General features: G+C 39.3%; 2 protein-coding genes across 4 annotated transcripts; both read right to left on the bottom strand.

The window, feature by feature from the left end:
• Nucleotides 1-8,797: 8,797 nt before the first annotated feature.
• Nucleotides 8,798-10,579, bottom strand: LOC111407454 (diacylglycerol O-acyltransferase 3, cytosolic). The gene is made up of 2 exons (XM_023036932.1): nt 10,053-10,579; nt 8,798-9,728 (listed from the first exon to the last, which is right to left on the bottom strand). Exons 1-2 carry the CDS (start codon nt 10,425-10,427, stop codon nt 8,940-8,942), a joined length of 1,164 nt encoding a protein of 387 aa, XP_022892700.1. The 5' UTR covers nt 10,428-10,579; the 3' UTR covers nt 8,798-8,939.
• A 4,619-nt stretch (nt 10,580-15,198) lies between these two features.
• LOC111407452 (serine/threonine-protein kinase-like protein ACR4) lies at nt 15,199-19,303 on the bottom strand. 3 transcript variants are annotated; one of them, XM_023036929.1, is made up of 3 exons: nt 18,831-19,303; nt 18,417-18,492; nt 15,199-18,312 (listed from the first exon to the last, which is right to left on the bottom strand). In XM_023036929.1, exon 3 carries the CDS (start codon nt 18,156-18,158, stop codon nt 15,477-15,479), a length of 2,682 nt encoding a protein of 893 aa, XP_022892697.1. In that variant the 5' UTR covers nt 18,159-18,312; nt 18,417-18,492; nt 18,831-19,303; the 3' UTR covers nt 15,199-15,476. The 3 variants fall into 3 exon arrangements, with proteins under 3 accessions (XP_022892697.1, XP_022892698.1, XP_022892699.1); XM_023036930.1 differs by lacking the exon at nt 18,417-18,492; XM_023036931.1 differs by lacking the exon at nt 18,417-18,492 and having other exon boundaries at nt 15,199-18,104.
• Between the last annotated feature and the right edge of the window lie 350 nt (nt 19,304-19,653).

Raw genomic sequence — 19,653 nt, 5'->3', positions numbered from 1 at the left:
GGCTCTCATATGCTATCGGATGTCCTTCTTACATGAGGACTCCACCAAGTGCAAAATTTGAAGCATCTGTATGAACTTCAAATGATTTAGTCATATCCGGTAAGGCTAAAATCGGGTTCATCCACTTGGACTTCTTCAACCTTTCAAAAGCAGTTTGACATTGAGATGACCAATCCTAATCCTTATCCTTCTTTGTCAATTCGGTAAGTGGCAGTGCAATTTCTGAGTAACCTTTCCCAAATGTTCAATAGTAATTGCATAACCCAAGAAATGAACGTACATCATGTAAAAAATTTTGTGGTTGCCAATCTTTGATGGTTGTAACCTTCTTCGAATCCATGCGAATTTTACCTTGTTCAATTATGTGACCCAAGAAATTGATAGATGACTGAGTAAATGAGCATTTAGACAGCTTGGCATAGAGTTCATTCTCCCGTAGCTGATTAAAATGTTGCCTCACATGTTGGACATGTTCATCCAATGTCTCGCTGTAGATTACTATGTCGTCCAAGTACACCACGACAAAATCATCTAAGAACCCGTGAAGTTCCTGATTCATCATAATACAAAATTTTGCTGGAGCGTTTGTCAAACCAAAAGGCATCACTTTAAATTCAAAGTCTCCATATCTGGTTACCACTGTAGTCTTTGCTTCGTCTCCTTCCTTGATCCGAACTTGCCAGTATCCGGACCTAAGATCAATTTTTGTGTAATACTTCGCCCGACTCAATCTATCGAAGCAATCCGCAACCAGTGGGATATGATAGCTATTATTTACAGTAATCTTGTTCAAGGCTCGATAGTCATAGCACATTCTAAGAGAACCATCGGCCTTTTTCTGAAATAATACAGGAGCTCCGTATAGCGACTTCGCAGGCACAATGATTCCACTCTCCAACATTTCTCTCAATTACTTCCTAAGCTCTTCAAGCTCAGGTTGAGACATACGGTATGGTGCCCTGGAGGGAGGTTTGGCGCCTGGAATAAGTTCAATCTTATGATTAATCATCCTTCTTGGTGGTAATTTCTTTGGTAATTCGTCCGGCATGATGTCCTTAAATTTCTGAATAAGCCTTTTAACGGGTTTTGGAATAGGACCATTCGCCTCTTCGATCTCCTCTAATCGAAGAGTGCACAAAAAAAGGTTCATTTCTCTTAAAACCCTTACTAAATTGCATGGCTGAGATACTCTTCTCGCCCATCCTCCCAACTTGTGTGGGGATGACACACGACTTATTACCCATCATCATTAACGATCGGAATATGGCAACACTGTTGTCTTAGTATCCCGAAGAAATTCCAATCGCAGAATAAGCTTGAAATCATCCATCTGAATTGTAGATAAATTTGTCCTTCCCTCGAAATGTCCTGCTTTAATCAACACCGATTTCACCACTCCAGCTATCCAGAACAAGTTTGAGCCGCTCTACTTCGGTACATGCAAGGTAGTTGTGGGTAGCACCAGTATCCACCATATCCCTGATTGGCTTCCCATTGATTTTCATATCAATGTACATTAAGCCTTTGGTCCTACAAATTCGAGCCTTTGCTTCTTCCATCTTTTCCACTTTCAATGGGACATCATCATTTTTCAGCAACCTGATGCGACAGTACGTTGCATCGATGTGAAAATGCCTCAACTATGTCCTCATCCTCTTCGGAGTCAGTCTTACTGTAACAATTAGCCTGCGGGGCCTCTTGCTTTGAACTTGACCTGCCACTTGCTAACTGACAATATGCATTCACCATCCGCTTCTAAGGACACTCCGACATACGATGAGGTCCTTCGCATAAAAAGCACTTCAATTTGGGAGTGGCATCAATTCGGCCCTCCGTTGCTTTTCCTTTGTTCCAGTTGTTACCATTAAAATTTCCTTGACGGCTATTATGATAGTTTCCCTGAAAGCCACAGGTGCTTTGATAGGCTCCTTCTTTATTCTGAGAGTAACACTCTCCCCCATTTGGGTTCGAGCTTTGTCTGTAAGGTCTGTTACCACCTCTAATTGCTTGATTACTCCCCCAAGGTCAATCTTTTCTAAATTCCGTTTGGTAGTCACTCAAGCATTCGGCGACTCATATGGCCGTGCTCAAATCAGTAACTTTCTATTTTGAAGTTTCGTGCGTGTCCACGGTTTCAACCCTTCCATAAAGGTGAAGAGCTTATCCTTTTTCGACATATCTCGAATATTCAGCATATGCCCGAAAAAGGATTTCACATACTCCCTGATAGAGCTTGTGTGTTTCAGGTCTCGAAGTGCCCGTCAGCCTGATACTCGACATTTTTCGGGAAAAATTACGATCTGATCGCTTCCTTGAGGAGATCCCAAGAATCTATTCGGACCCTGTTGCCCTGAATGTCAACATATTTGGTTCGCCACCATAGTTTTGCATAGCACAACCTAGTAGTTATCTCATCAAGCGCATCCACACGCTGTTTAGTAGTACCCTTCTTTTGAGGCTCCCCCACTTCAGCGATGTGGGATGTAATTGGATCCATAGCTTTCTTATCGAGGGTCGTGAGCCGCAGCTCTGATACCAACTTTCACGAAGTGCCCTTCTTCTTGGCACAAAAAGGGACACCGTACGGCAGTAGTCTGCTCCACTAGACTACCTTCCGCCTTTTCTCGGTCGCGTCGAGACGAAAGAAAATTTGATTACAATTTTATAGAAAGCTTACAATAGAGAATTTGAATACATTGAAAATAAATTGAACATTGACTGATGAAAATTGAATATTATAATTAACGAAAGCAGAAAATAACAATTATTGGTACATGGGGTGGACACCAGTGAGCGTGAAAGATTTTTGAATGACTAATACCCCCTATAATAGTATTTGGAATAAAAACCTAAGTGACAGGAGTAGATGTTTAAAAGATGAAGAATCATACTAAGCACTTACTAATATCTGAGCTATTTTACAACTGAAATAACTATTACAATGAAAAGAAAATTACAACTCAAACTTGAAGTAATATTTACAATGTGCGGCCGAGGTTGGGCAAACTGCGACTGCGATAGTGTCAAGGGGCTAAGTAAAGCTGCGGTCCTTGACACCGGGGCATGACCTGTTGCTTCGGCTCTTCTTAACATAAGATCTCCGGCTCTGAATCTCCGCGTCCTCACTTTTTTATTGAAATACTTTGCTATTTTATCTTGATAAGATGTCATTCTTAGAGCTGCCTGATCACGAACTTCTTCCAAGAGGTCGAGGTGTTCAGTGGTACGCCCTGCATTCTCGGGCTCAAGTCTTCTTTGGCTGGGCAACTTGAATTCAATAGGGATGGTGGCCTCAATACCGAAAGCCAACATGAAGGGGGTTTTCCCCGTAGCGATTCTGTGGGACGTTCTATATGTCCAAAGTATGGAAGGTAACTTGTCAGACCAGGAACCTCTTGCATCTCTGATCCTTGTACGGAGGTCTTGCAATATAATCCGATTGGTCACTTCGGCAAGACCATTACTTTGAGGATGGGAAACTGATGTCAAATGGTGATCGACCCCTAGATTGGAGTAGAAGTTTTTAAATTGTGCATTGTCAAACTGCCTACCATTATTAGTTATGAGGACTTTTGGTATCTCAAACCTGCATATGATGGACCTCCAAATGAAAGTTCTCAACTTAGGCTCTGAAATTGTTGCTAAAGGCTCGGCCTCTACCCACTTAGTGAAATACTCTACAGCCATAGCCACAAACTTCAATTGCCCCTAGTTATTGGAAAGGGACCAAGGATGTCAATTCCCCACTGCTCAAACAGGGCTGTGCAACTAATGCTAGTGAGGTCCTCTGCGGGAGAGTAGGTGATATTGCTGAATCTCTGGCACTTCTCACACTTCTTGACATATTCCTGGGCGTCTTTCTTCATGGTAGGCCAATAATATCCATACCTTATGAGCTTGAAGGCTAATGCCCGAGCTCCTTGATGGTTCCCACATATTTCTTCATGAACTTCTTCTAGGGCCTGGGATGATTCGGAAGGCTTAAGGCATCTGAGGTATGGAAGTGTGATGCTTCTGTGAAATAGAACTCCTTCAATCATGCAATACCTTGGAGCTTTGGACCGAATGCTTCTTGCTGCCCGAGGATCTTCTGGAAGATTGCCATGTTTTATGAAGTCCATTATTAGATCCATCCACGATGGCTCATTATCAATATCCATGATGCCTACGGTCTGATTGTTGCTTAGCTCGGTTACAATTCTAACTTGGACTGTCCTGTCAAACCCATCTATCCCCATGAACACCAATCTTGACAAGGCATCGGCTTTACAATTCTCAGCCCGAGTAATTTTCACAATTTCACAACTCTTGAACTTTCTCTGGAGATCATGCACTTTCAAGCAGTATAAGCTCATCTTCTCGTCCTTCCTATCGAGTTTCCCTTCAATTTGTCCAACTGTAAATTTTGATGTTTTCAAGCTTGAGATTAATGGCAAGTTCCATGGCTATGATGACGGCCTCATACCCCGCTTCATTATTGGTTGCCTTAAATTCGAACCTGAGTGCACACTGAATGTCTATGAGCGTGTCCGGGCTTATGATTATGACCCCTGCACTCAATCCCGATGAGTTTGATGCTCCATCTACAAAAATTTACCACGCGTCTGTGGAAGAGCACGAGCTACCATCTGGCCCCTGAGGCCTTGGGGTGAGTTCTACAATGCAGTCAGCTAAGGCCTGAGCTTTGATAGATGGACGAGGCATGAACTCTATGTCAAATTCTTCGAGTTCAATTGCCCACTTCAATAATCTTCCTGAGACGTCTGGTTTCTGAAGAATGTGTTTTAGAGGCTGATTGGCGAGCACTACAATAGGATGTGACTAAAAATATTGTCGAAGCTTTCGTTCTGCCACTATCAGTGCAAGGGCAAGCTGTTCTGCCAAAGTATATCTTGTTTCTGCATCAAGTAGGACTTTGCTTACGTAATAAATAGGTTGCTGGGCCTTGTTAACCTCTTTCACCAAGACACCACTCACTACATTCTGAGACGCGGCTAAGTACAAATACAAAGTATCCCCAAGCTCGGGTTTGGTGAGGATGGGAGGAGATTCCAATGTCTGCTTGAGCTCCTAAAAAGCCTTCTTGCACTCCTCATTCCATTCAAAGCAATGATTACCTCTGAGGGCTTTGAAGAAGGGAAAGCACATGTCTGCTGCTTGGGACATGAACCTATTTAAGGCGGCTATCCTGCCTGTCAACTTTTGAACTTCTTTCTTGGTCCTTGGTGATTCCATTGCTGTCAAAGCTTGAATGTTATCGGGGTTGGCCTCAATCCCCCGATGAGTGATCATGAAACCCAGAAACTTTCCCGAAGCTACACCGAATACACACTTCTCTGGGTTGAGCTTTATCTTATATTTTCGTAGGTGGCGAACACCTCCTCCAGGTCGGATATGTGCTGCTCTACATTCTTACTCTTTACAACCATGTCGTCAACATAGGCCTCGATGTTCTTCCCTATTAAATCGACGAAGACTTTGTTGATGAGCCTTTGATATGTCGCCCCAGTATTTTTCAACTCAAATGGCATCACCCTATAGCAATATATGGCTGAATCAGCCATGAATGAAGTATTCTCTTAGTCTTCTTCGGCCATGAGAATTTGAAGATACCCTCTAAGAAGCTGTACAGCTTATGTCCAAATGTGCAATCCACAAGATTGTCAATCTTGGGTATGGGTAGCTGTCTTTTGGGCATGCCTTATTGAGATCTGTGAAGTCGATACAGACCCTCCATTCACCACTGGCCTTCTTCACAAGAACAACATTAGCGAGCCAATCGGGGTATTGGACTTACCTTATGAACCCCGCTTTTACCAGTTTGTCGACCTCTTCTTGAATGACCACACGTCTTTTCGGTGCAAACTGCCTTTTCCTTTGCTTAATAGGTTTGGCCCCTGGGCTTATATTGAGTCTATGAAAAGCTACTTCTGGATCTATCCCTGGCATATTCTCCACCTTCCATGCAAAAACATCGATGTTGCAGGACAGACAATTGATGAATTCCTCCCGGAGGCTGGCCTTGGGATCCCGACCAATAGTTACCGCTTTTTCGTGCTCGAGCTCGACCACTTCCAATTCCTCAACCAAGGCAAGTCTGCCCTTGGTACGAGCTCGAGCTCGAGGTCTGAAAGTTGCATGACGTCTGTACTCATTCCTCGAATGCTAGTAACATAGCACTGTCTGGCAACTGTTTGGTCCCCTCGAACTAATCCGACGCCATGGCCTGTTGGAAACTTCATGGCCAGGTGGAAAGTTGATGCAATAGCCTGGATCTTGTTTAGTAGGGGCCTTCCGAGAATGATGTGTGTAGGCCATAGGGGTGTTAACCACTTGGAATTGTGTGATCTCCGTCACTTGTGCCTTACTAGAACCTAATGTAAGCGGAAGCTCGACGATACCCTCAGGGATAATGACTCCACCACCAAATCCCTGTAGAGGAGTTTTAACTGTTTTGAGCTGTTTGGGAGAGAGCCCCATTTTAGCGAAGGCCTCCTGTGATAGTATGTTTGCCGCACTTCCATTATCAACCAGAATCCTCTTTACTTCAAAGTTAGCCACAATTGCAGAGACGACCAAGGCATCGTCATGAGGATATGATATTCCTTCCAAATCTCTTACTCCAAAGGTAATGTCTTCGAGTTTATCACGGGTTTCCTTCGAGGTATGAGCATGTTGGCGGGCATATAGCTTTCGCCCACTATTTGTGTCTCCTCCTGATGCTATGCCTCCAATGATAATATTAATGGTCCCTGCAGTGGGTTGAGTACTGCTTCCGGCTCCAGGCTCTTTCTGATTGTCACGGTCATTCTTCGGGCTTTTATCATAACCAATGTAGTTCCTTAAGAGTCCTCTTTTAATGAGGGATTCAATTTCCCACTGCAAGGCTTGGCAATCCTCCATGGTATGCCCATGATCTCGGTGAAATTCACAATATTTGCTCCTATCTCTTGTGTCAGGGGGTGACTTCATTCTTGAAGGCCACTTTAATTCTTTCATATCTTTGATCTCCATTAAGATATTTGCCTTGGATGTGTTTAATCGGGTGAGGAGCCTTGGTGGACCTTCATTCTTGCGCTTTTCTCGAGGATACTCGGGCCGAGAAACAGAATCATGTTGCTTCTTGTTCTCGGCCTTTTCGTGGGAAGGACCAAGTCTCCTTGGATTTAGTGTTTCCTCCATATTAATGTATTTTTCAGCTCGGGTGAGGAGCTTCGTCACTGTTTGCAGCGGGGTCTTTGATAAAGATATCTTGAAAGCTTCACGTCTTACGGTGTAGTGAGGGCGGAGACAGCTGCTGTGATGTGAATGTCGGGTATTTGATGTATTTTTTTGCTAAACATTGTCATAAATCCTCGTAGGGTTTCACTTGGTCCCTGACGAAGTTGCATGAGAGAGGTCGCAGTCTTTCTGATTTGCTTGCTACTTGCAAAGAAGGCGGAGAACTTATCAGTCAAATCTAAAAATGAGGCTATGGAGTTGGGCTCCAATGTAGAGAACCAATCCCTTGCAGCATTAGTTAGAATTTGGGGGAAGGCTTTGCACATAACCTGATCCGGCGCAACTTGCAAGTTCATGACATTAATATATACATTGAGATGGTTGATGGGGTCGCTCGTCCCATCATACTCTTTAATGCGAGGATATTTGAATCTGTCGGGCAAGGGACATGACAATATATCTGGCGTGAATGGAGTGTTAGTGTAAAACTCGTTGGCCCCCGAACATTCCGTTGCAGGCCAACTGTAATTCCTTCTTGAATGATTCGGACAATCTCACCGGAATCCATGGCGATCGATCTCGAGCCCGAGGCCATGTTGCGAATACCTGAGGTTCCTACTCTGCCAGTTGCGGGGTTTGGTGGTCGGGCTCGAGCATCATCCATAAAACCACCATGCTCTGCCTGTGCTGGTGACGGATGCGAATTTCTTTGACTTAACAGTTGCGTGAGTGTGGCCACTTGCTGACGGAGCTCTTCAAAGGCTTCGGTTGTGACAATCGCCGATAGAGGTGCGAGCACTCCTGATGACTCTTCTTGAAGAGCTGGTTGATCTTCAGCAGGATGAGGAATGGGAGCAGATGAGCTTGCGGAAAGAAGACCTGATCGCGTGTTAACCATGGCTTTTGGTAGCGTTTCCCATAGACGGCGCCAATGATGCTACCAAAAATCGTACCTGGTGATTTCCTGAGCTTAAGGATTTTGAATGAGCACGATCGTAATCTTCCGGTACCTGAAACAAAGGCAATGAGGTATGTTCTCGTCGCCCCTCCGATACTTAAGTCAGAAAATGAATTATGTGCGTAAGACTTTAAACTGAAAATAATGAAAACATGCCTGAACAATGCCCCCATCTATTGTATTTATAGAGGTAGGTGATATTCTCCTAGTAGGACTCAACTAGCTAGGTATCCTTATTTGTTGGAGTCCTGTACGGTTAAGGAATCAGACAAATACCAAAATTATGCTTAAGACAGAGTCCTTATTAGGATCAAGTATCGAAATAGTAGTCCAGAGTTAGAGTTCCAAGTAGATAGGAATCCTATTTGATCAACATAACCCAAGCCGCTCGAGGAGAGGAATTCCCGAGGACATAATATCCCGAGGACCTCAGGCGTACAAAATCGTCGTCACACGATTGCGAATCCTCGAGCATGTGTCATCGAGGAAAATGCTCGAGGACATCAAGCTGCAATATGGTGAGGGAGTTATTTTCAGTTATCGAGGATAATGTTCAGGTATGGACGAATAATAAGGCGTATCAGCTACAATATTGATAAAGCCAGAATTGATCAGAAATAAAAATAATTACTACTGAACAATAATTTTTTGCATACTATTCAAGATTTACCATTTACATGTACTGATCAAAAATCTTGACAACGAATGCGAACATAATTGCATACATATTTCTTTATTTTTTATTTTCAAATTATCGAGATTAAGATGATGCAGCTGCCCCAAATTTATTGGGCTGGTACTCGCCCAACAAATTTGCGACGATTAAATCAACATCCTCTAGACCAACACCGATGAACAGAGGATTGCTCGGACTCCTAACAGAAACATCAACACCACCAGCTTGAACGCCTTCCAAGTTATTTTGAACCCGAACATTAGGGCCACTCCTGCACTTGCCCATGCATTTGCATCCCGAAACTCCAAATTCAATCCCGACTGTCCTCTGAAATTTCTCTAACAATGCTGCAGCCCCTGTTTTCTTGCATTTTCCACCCATACATACCTCGATTTTCTTAGCAGAAGCTACTTTAACCATGGTATTTCCATGGCTGGAACTAACATTATTCGCGTCTCTACATAAGCTATCTGTTCTAGAACTGCATTCTTGAACTGATCCACAAGATTCAACGCCCCTCCCAACGTCAGTATTATCCTCTGTGATGACTGGCACTGACTCCAAAATGCTCGTTTGTAACTCAGTAGTAGTCCCCTCTCGGGTGGACAAGCTAGGAGATGGTGATGCTACTTCCTCGTCCACTCGTGGCAAAGTAACCGGGATTGCCTGTGGGCGGTTAAGGCGGTTCATGCCAACCACCTCACCGCATTCACTATCACTTTCGGAAGAAGAACTTGAAGACATTTCACATTCGAGCAGGTTCTGCATCCGTGCAGCTTTTAGTTTAGCCTTTTCATCTTTCATTTTCTTATTTAATTTCTTCTCCTCTGCCCTTAGTTTCTCTAATTGTTCCATCAGTAACTCGGCAGCCTCCTAAACACGACATAAACGGAGCAATGTCAACAAAATGCTCTAAAGTAATGCACTATCAAACAATTAAACCATGGAATTTAGTCTTCTTCAAAATTACCGAAAGAAGTCAAATCAACTCAACCTGAACAACTTAAATAAAACCCTGAAAAAATTTGAATATCTATTATTTGATTCAAGTCCAAACTCCAAAATCAAGCATGGTCATATAATCAACTTTTATAATGCAATCCCAGATGATTAATCAATTAATTAAAATATACAATCAAAAACCATATCAGAAAAACAAAATAAATTCTAAATTTCATGATTATTTATAATACATACCGTAATCGAGTTGCCTTTAACTTCATCGGAGTTAAATTGAAAACCCATGTTAGAAAACGTTGATAAATCCTTCGACAACCCCTTGAGCAATTTCAACTTGTTCTTAATCTTCTTTGTCTCTTTTTCCTTAATATTTTCCTTCTGTCCACACCTTATAATCCCCGAAGTATTACTCCTGTAATTGTAATATTCCAAGTGACCCGTATCAGAAAACCTACAAATCTTTCCAGGTCTTAAGGAATGCCCAGATTTTACAGGACCCGAAATTGACAAAGAGGAAGATGAAGCAGAGTAATGAAATCTTCGGGCATGAACATCCATTCCAGCACCAGAAAAACCACAAGATTGACCCAATACCAATTTTGAAACCTCCATTATTGCTTATTTCTCTAACTTCTGCTTAATTTCTCTGCTCTTTATATGGATAGTTCGCTTTATATGAGTTGCCAAGTATTAAAGTTTCCTTCCTATGAGTTGGATTTGCTTTAAATTTGGAGCAAGAAGTTATTCTGGAGTACAAGGATCAAAGGTCTCCGTGGACGATTCTTATCGGTTAAAGTTCGAGAAATCCGACGTGTGCTGGCACCTGCGAACCAGAAGCCGTTTATAGTTACCCACATTCTTTCCTTTTTTGACGTGCGATTTTGGGCGATATAAGCCGGTGGATTAAAAAAAGGGAAATTGGACGGTTGGGATGTAGACAACTCCTTGACGCGTCAGATGCCAGGTGGATATTTGCCAGTTCGGGAGGAATATATGGATCCATCATTGCGTCTTGGATGGAGTTCTGCTCCAATCATGCTACTTGTACATTGAGTTAGACATTATTCATTACATTGTGTCACGTGACGACATCACATTGGATAGTTTGAAAATAAAAAACATTTTCTCCCCAACACTTATTTTGAAAATAATGGAATGTTAAGAATGATGTCAAACAGATAATGTACAAATAGCATTGTTGTCATAAAAATATATGTGGAACTGTCCTGTACAAAGTAGAACGAACATTGCTAAATGTACACTATGGTGTACACTTTAGTTTACACTTTATCATGTGTCATTATTATATTTGACAATTTAAATTTCAAACAGTTTTTTCATCCAATTGACACTTGACAACAATACAAGTGTCAACAAAAGAATCAAAAATCAATGTACAAATAGTAAAGTTCAATTTTTATTGACAGTTGATAAAAAGAAAAAAAATTGACAGACATACAACTGTTGTCATCTTAACGCCTATAAATTTTCAAATCCAACCACCGCTATACAAATAGAACATTGTTACATGTACATTATAGTGTACACTTTAGTTTACACTTTGTCATGTGGCATTACCTAATTGAACAGTTTAAATTTCAAAAAAAATTTTCATCCAATTGATAGTTGATAACAATACAAGTGTCAACCAAAATATCAAAAATTAATGTACAAATAGCAAAATCGATGCAAATATATTAATGCGGTCTTGAATGTCCATGTCTTGAAAAGTAAAGGATAAATGGGAACTTTATAATTTAGAGTAAAAGAAATTGATATTAGGAAATTTGTGGATAATAAATTAAAATTAAAAAATTAGTTTTAACTAAATTTATTGAGGAAAATTCTACTTGCACATAGCGGTATCCATAATGTGATGCAACAATCATTCGATAGTTGATGTGCAAATGTGAAATTTGAATTAAAGGTTGGATCCAGTGCCACATATAATTATAGACTCCATTATATAAACAATTATGTACATGTAGCACTTCTCATTTATTAATTATTATAAATTTGTATCCAAATGAAGTTTTTGAAATTGGATCATTGGTTCTCAATTTACATCATTCATAACAATTTAGTCTCTTATATCTAAAATAGAGCGATGTAATGACTATGGTCAAAGTTGGATTGGGCTAGATTGATGGCTTCAATCAAGAAAGATGAACATTACACATATATAAGGTGGTTGTAATTCAAATTTAAGAAATTAGGTTTAATATTTTAGAAATCGGCTCTTAATTAAATTCTATTAATTAAATAATTAATCAAAATATGTTATATAATTAAAATATATTAAGGTCACAGTTATTTATTAGTCACAATTACACACGTTATATTCAAAATCACAAATTTCATTGATCACAACTTATTTTACGATTACAAATTATCAAATTAGTTGATCACACTTATTTCTCGATCACCAATTATTAAATTAATTGATCAAAATTTAACAAATCGTGAGTCATGCTTATAAATTTAGTCAAAATCTAATATTTTTAGGTTATGTATTATTTGATACACAAAAAAAAATAAAAAAAAATAAATAAATAAATAAATATTTAATCACAACTACCATCCCACACCACACCACCATCACCACCAACCCACAACCACAACCACCATCCCACACCATATTATCGCCGCTGCCACTAGCACTGCCAACCACAAGCACCACCAATATTATCAGCACGTCCACACCACCGCCACCGTAATCACCATCCCACACCAACTTTAGCAAGCCTAGTGGACTCGAGCCGTTATCACAAAAACTACAAATGGCAACACTGCTATTGCTCCGACGATGCATTTAGACAGCACCGTCATGCTACTCAACGGTGTTGAGCAACATCGCTTTGAGAAGCGATGTCGGTACAATGATGATGCTCGCAAACTATGTCATTGTCGCTCTGCAAATGTGTGATTATTTCTCAAAGCGATGCCTCGTCAATGGTACCTCCAGGCCTAGGGTATGGGGTGTGCGTGTGAGAGAGAGAGAGAGAGAGAGAGAGAGAAGGGGGGGGAAGCGATTAGGGTTGGTGGGTAAGTAGATTAATTTAATTTTATAATATTATTATTTATATTAAAATGTGGAATTATCACCTGTGATTTTTGTATAAATAGATTCTAAACTTGATTTTCTGAAATTGAAACTTAAAAAATTTGGTTGCCCGTAATTTCCACTCGAGAGAATTGAGAAACTGTCTAGGTTATCGGCAAAGTTTGAAGAAATAGACCCAATGAAAATAAGTTAAGAATCAAACAATTTTGTTGTGAGGCGACGGTCTCTTAAATAAAATAGCTCGATTTTCTATTAAAGTAGCTAGTTCAAGCCAAAATTTTGTACACGTTTGAAATTTTGATCAGTGACCCTTCTCAAATTAATTCTTAACCAAGTCTTTAAAGCATTAATCATCACATTTCAATATAGTTGCAAACGTTGCTCTTCTGGAGAATTTGTTAGAATTTGTAAGTTTTTCATTCGGACTCATGAGATAGGTCAAGATCGAAGTCACATATTTAAGAACTTAGGAGCCAAACTTTGGAGCAAGATCAAAATCTTGATTTCTTAAATAAAATGTAAAGGTATTAGTACCTTGATATTTATCATTGAATATTTAAGCTCAAAATCCTTTTATACATCAAAAAATAAATTGTGAATTAAAAGTTATTGTGATACAATGTTTTGATCAAATATAAAAATGACTTTTAAAAATGATATTTGAACTTGAAAAAATTTGTCCTCAAAAGATAGTTAGAGTTAAAAATACTTTCCAAAAGTCCATACATTTCAAAACCTTCAAATCGGATCAAACGGAGCTAAAACATAAAGAGACAAAAACTCCCTGACGATTGACTAACTGGAAGGGGGGTCGATCGAAAATTTTCAACGCTCCAAAATTTGACTGTTTTAACATCTGATTTTTATTATATAAACAACTATACTGGTCATCCGAACAAGACACTGTCGACGAACATGTCGTCCAAACTTATAGATTTTTTTGACGTTTTGAACTTTATAAATATCCCCCCTCTTTCCATTCTTCACAAGACTTTCAAGAGTATCAAAGTGAGATATTTTTGTTTTGAAAATTCTTTAAACTTTACATTCATTTAATTTATTTCTTCATATAAAAAACTTCGATTTATTCCAACTCCTTAATCATCATCATTAAATAAAAAAATAAAAAATAAAAATCTCTTTTTTTGTACTTAACTTATTTTCATTATTTATAAAAAAGGAATATATTTTGAAGAAGATTTTTGAACTTATATTGCATTTTTTCTTATACTTCTTCACATTGAATTTTTTTTTTTTTATTTATTGAATCAAATTTGAAAACTCATCATATTTATCAAAGTTTCTCATTTTTCTCTTGGTGCTTAATTTGTTATAATCATTAATTAAAAAGAGATATTTTGAGAAGACTTTTGAACATACATTGCATTTATTTCTTTTTCTTTTTCATTTTCTCATTGAAAAACTTTGATTAGTTGAATCAAATCTTTAATTATCATATTCATCAAAGTTTTTTGTCTAACACTAAAGCTATCATTTATTTCTATTCATTGAAGTGTTAGTCTTTCTTAGTATTTAATTCATTTGTACCATTTATTAAGATAGAAATTTCATTATAAAATTATTTTGTTAAAATTGTAAGTTGTATTGAGGTCCCGTAAAATCTCAATAGTATAAGGATCGACGTTCCTTGTTGTAATTCACCACGTAGATTATATTGAGGTTCCGCAAAGCTCAATATTGTATAAGGATAAGTGTTCCTGGTTTGTAAATTACTGAAAGTGTTTAAAAGGTTGGATTACACCACAAGTCAATTAATATAGTGAAAAGACCTCATTCGTGCCATATAGCTTAATAACGAATGATGTAGTCATTGCTTTGGATCAAACCTTTACAATTATATCGTTTGCATCCTCTCTACCTTTTTACTTATCATTATCTTATTTATGTTATTTGATTGATCTACTTGTTTTATTTGCTTATGATTATTAATTGATCAACATATCTTTGCTTTCTTGATTTAAGTTTATTTTTCGAAGAAGTTTTAAAAACCAATTCACTTTCCTCTTGGTTAGTTATTTTTGGGCTTTCGGAATCAGGTTAACTCCAATTAACATAGCTCAACTAAGATTGAGTACATTAAATACACTTTAAAACGTACAAAACAAACGAAATAGCATTATTTCAAGAATAAGATTGAGTGCATGAATACACTTGGAATTGTACGAAGCTAACAAAAATAACGTTATTCGCTCTCGAAATACAAGTATACACAACCACCACCGTGACTAGAAAAGTAAATTGCTCTTTCTTTATTAGTTAGGAAGTTATCATAGCTAAAAAGTAACAGGAAAAAATAAATTAGAGAGTGGAATAATCTTGTTTAGCTTAAGGCACAATGATAGAAAGATTACAACTACTATATGCCCACCAAATTCCATAAAAGGAGTATGGCTCAATTCATAACTTAGTGAAGTATTTTTCAATTATAAGTAATGATTATAATTAATGGTGGAGGTGATGACAGTAGGTTTGGTTTGGTGATCAACAAAGCAACATTTCTCCTATGTCTATACATTTTTTTGCTTTGATGAAAAGTAAACACCATCAAAAAGTAACTATGAATTTCTTCATGTCAATTAGAAGTTGTGCTGCAAGAACAAGTGTTCTTGAGGAGAAGCTGGTCCAATTTCTTCTTCTAAACTTCTCAACCCTTCGCCTCCACTAGCGCTGTTTCCTACGTTTTTCGCTTCCGAGTTCTTTCCATCAACATCCGCATCTGAAACTGACGATCTCCTCCTCTGAGACGATGCAACACTAGGAAAAGTAATCCACGAGGGAGCTCTGAATTCAAATTTTTGATCCTCATTTTCTGCAATATCTGTTTCTGAGGTAGACCGGTATGAAGATATTTGAGAAGACTTGGTGTGCAATCGACTACTACCCAAAACTACCTCAGTTGGCAAAATAGGTTGCTCGTTGCTCGGTCTACCCAACAAGAGTGCAAGTGCACGCTCCAAAGCAGTTGTCACTTTATCCATAGATGGCCTCTCCTTGCCTCTCATTCGTACGCATTTGCTAGCTACATTTGCAATTCGTTTCAAAGCTTCAAGATCGCTCGTGGGTTTCAAAACGGGATCCAAAATGGCTAGTATATCACCAGCCTTGATCAAAGGGACAGCCCATTCGACTATATTTCCTTCCTCATATTGCATGTCAATGGCTTTTCGACCACTGAGAATTTCCAAAAGCAAAACGCCAAAGCTATAGACATCAGATTTGGTAGTGAGATAGTGAAGTCTATAGTACTCAGGATCGAGATATCCAAGAGTTCCAGCAGGTAGCTCAGACAAAGGGGAGCTACTATTTGCAGGTCCCAGTAAAGACAGACCAAAGTCGGCAACACGGGCATTGTGTTCTTCGTCTAATAGGATGTTAGAAGATTTTATGTCTCGATGAATTACAGGGGGGCAAGCATAACCATGTAGGTATTCAATTCCCCGAGCTGCTTGGACTGCAATAGTTACCCTCTTCACCCAATCCAATTGCTCTTTTAGTGCCTTATTCTGTCCATGGAGATGCTGATGCAAGGATCCATTAGCCATAAATTCATAAACCAAAAGCCTTTCTCCACCTTCTTCACAATAACCAAGTAAATTAAGCAAATGAGCATGATTTAACCGTGAAAGCAAATCTAGCTCTGTATGGAACTCCTTCAAATCTTTCTTTACATCAGGAGACATAATAGACTTTTTCACTGCAACTACAGTTCCATCCTTCAACACCCCTTTAAAAACACGCGAAAAACTACCCTTTCCCACCTGTGATTCTTCCTTGAATCCACTAGCAGCTCTCTCAAGTTCCTCATATGTGAACATTTGAGCTCTCCTAATTTTAAGCTCGTCCAAGTCTGGCTGAATTTTCCCACTATCTTTCTGGAAAGAACCAACTTTGCTGTTTTTCTTGGACGCAAAAGCTCTTCCTGCGCATCTACAGTTTCTTAACTTGTAACGAACATATATAATTGAAGTCAAAGATGCAACAGTCACCAAGAAAACAGCAAAGGCAATCTCTGCAACAATGACTGGCAGCTGCAGTGACCAAAATTTTCTATTCTTCTTTCCATTACCAGTAGCATCGGAACAGTTGGAGAAGCAGTTGCGTGATATGCAACTTGAACAGTTGTATCTGCACTGCCTGTCTGAAGTCGAAGTGCATGCAGAAACTTGATACATTTCGTCAGGGCAGCCATTGCTACAGTGCAGACAAACTTTGCAACGAGCACTTCCATTTTTAAACTCATAGAAATCAGATGTACAAGGTTCATGCTTGCAAGGTCCGGGCAAAACAGCTAGTGGCAGAGAGGATGGAAATCCAGCTCCCCAACAAACAGGTTGGAGAGATGCAACAGAGAGAACCCCACAAGTGAAGTAATCACCTGCTGCAATCTCGTAGAACCTAACATGATTCGGAGGAGGGGTACTTCTCTCAACATGATGACCCCAACAGACCACTTCATGATCATAGCTTTTGATGCCACAAGAATGGAATCTTCCCCCGACAACTGAAAGCATTGGATCATTCGGTGTCAAGTCCACATTAAGTCGGCCAGAATCCACTAAAGATGCAAAGTTTTCTCCGTCGAAGTCCATGCTCCCCCAACAGAAGACTCGAGAATCCACACCCTCTAGTATCCCACAGACATGGAACCCCCCAGCTGCAATCCTGTGAAACCTCATCCCCACGGGGATAAGGCCTATTACTCCGCTCCCAGTATCATCTCCCCAACAGAAAACACTTCTATTTTGAGAAAACAAGCCACAGTTAAAATTTGACCCTGCCGAGATAGATTGGATCTGCCCATCAAACTCATAGCTTTTGGTCATATTATAGCCCCAACAATCAACTAAAGAAATGTTCCTGTCCTTTCCTGTCAAGGGTTTTCTCAAGCCACACAAATGGTGATCACCCGCACTAATTTCCAAGTATTCAGAACCCTTAACCATTGGCCGAGGTACACCAATCAGAACGAATCCACTACTTCCCCAACAATAAGGTTGATTCGAGTCCATCAGAAGTCCACATACGAAGCCATTCCCAGCGGTCAGACCACTAAAAGGGAGATGAGCTGAAACTGCACGGGTAATAGCCGAATTGGACCCATAGCAAGTAACAAGATGAGAGCCATCTGATTTTATTCCACAGAAAACAGGACCATTTTCACCATAAGAAATGGCGATGGAAGACATTGACCCCAAGCCTAAAACCTGTCCCCACAAATCCAAAAACAACAGAAAAATTATAAATTGTGCAAACGCCATTGGCTTCCCTATTATTGAAGTTACGCTCTATCAATCAATTCTGATTCTTTCTTCTTCTCTTGATTTTTTCCGATTGAGATGTTTTCCGGAACTAAGGAAATGCAAGGCAATATCTTTAGATGTAACTAACAAAGATTTCCCTCGCATTAAATTGCTGCAAAAAAAGGAGCGACAATATAGGAAACATAAGCACGTTACAACATGTAAAAAAGGTCGGTCAGATTCATCTTATTTATCAGTAATAATTCCAAATCTCACACGTTCATCCATGGTTGACATCTAAAATAGCTGAATTATCCTGATCTCCCAGTTCTCTGTCAGTTTATAACTCTTGCTGTGCAACAAAAGCTTAAAACTTTTAGTTCACGTTCGATAGTTAGTTTAGTACAGGAAAGACTAATCAAGAAGATTATTCTTCATTTTTTTTATCCTCCCTAATAAAGATGCTATTAGACGAGACGACAACATAATATAAAGAAATGGTACGAGCGACAACATTTCTTGGAAGCCCATTAACTTCCTTGAAGTGCAATTTCAAGAAATAAAAATATCACCCAGAAAGTAAATTCACTTATCAAGGTCAAAAATGAAAATGCACAAACCATATAGTGAATAATCAAACGAAACTTTTACTCTATTAAGCCAACATAGAAATCTCCGAACAATATTTACCATTGAATACAACAAATCATCTTCCATTTTGCTATTCTTTTCCAAGATCCTGAACACTCGATGTTTGCTCTTGTATATCACCTCGTAAAATTCACAACCCTCGAGCCCAGAAAAGCTGAAAAGGAGAATCTGCAGGTTGACTAGATCAAGAAACAAACCCTACACCCTTTCCGAAAAAGAGATACTGTTAAGCACATGCAAAGTCTTTCTTCAGAAAGTGTCTAAGCAAAAATGGACTAAATAAAAAGTAGGGTGGGCGTGGTGTAAAGCAGCCAGGCAAGGCAAGAATGAAGAAAGCGGTGGTGATGGTGAAAAGAGTACATCACATAAGAAAGCAACAAAGAGCATTAAAGGCCTTAAAAAAGATGTTTCTCAAAATAGGCAGGTTGTAGGTGAAGGCATTAAATGACGAAGTTCAATTCAAATTTGATTTTTCCATGCCTGGAGTGGCTGGATATAGGCTACTGAAATGCTTAAAAAAATTTGTAACTGTATAGATAGCTAAAATGTGTGGTGATTGTTTCAAATTTCAATGCACCAGAAAGAAAAATAGAATGTGAATTATCTATCAGAGAGTCGAGGAAATCTCTTTGGATTTTGGACACAAGAATAGTTCTGTAACGTAATTTTATGCCCGAGTCAACACCACCTAGTTAGTTTGAACTAACTTTCAAGTTCGAACTAGTTTGACATTTTTGCATTGTGCACTTTTTTCAAGGAGTTTGTTTCCAATCTCGAGTTAAGCCACTCGACCTGCACTGATGATCACGGGGATGACGGCGCCCTAATATGGGACAATTGAGTCCCGCGTGAATTAAAAAAT

Source organism: Olea europaea, chromosome 13 (assembly GCF_002742605.1).
Source record: "Olea europaea var. sylvestris chromosome 13, O_europaea_v1, whole genome shotgun sequence".
Lineage (NCBI taxonomy): Eukaryota > Viridiplantae > Streptophyta > Magnoliopsida > Lamiales > Oleaceae > Olea > Olea europaea.
Note: the sequence above shows the minus strand (reverse complement) of the source record. Positions and strands in the feature narration are given on the sequence as shown.

What these genes read in the sequence shown, in the direction of transcription:
- LOC111407454 (XM_023036932.1), bottom strand. Translation starts at nt 10,427, where the DNA reads ATGGAGGTTTCAAAATTGGTATTGGGTCAATCTTGTGGTTTTTCTGGT. An exon ending in TTAAAGGCAACTCGATTACG is followed by an intron (nt 9,729 to 10,052) that starts GTATGTATTATA and finishes TGTCGTGTTTAG; the next exon opens with GAGGCTGCCGAGTTACTGAT.
- LOC111407452 (XM_023036929.1), bottom strand. Translation starts at nt 18,158, where the DNA reads ATGGCGTTTGCACAATTTATAATTTTTCTGTTGTTTTTGGATTTGTGG.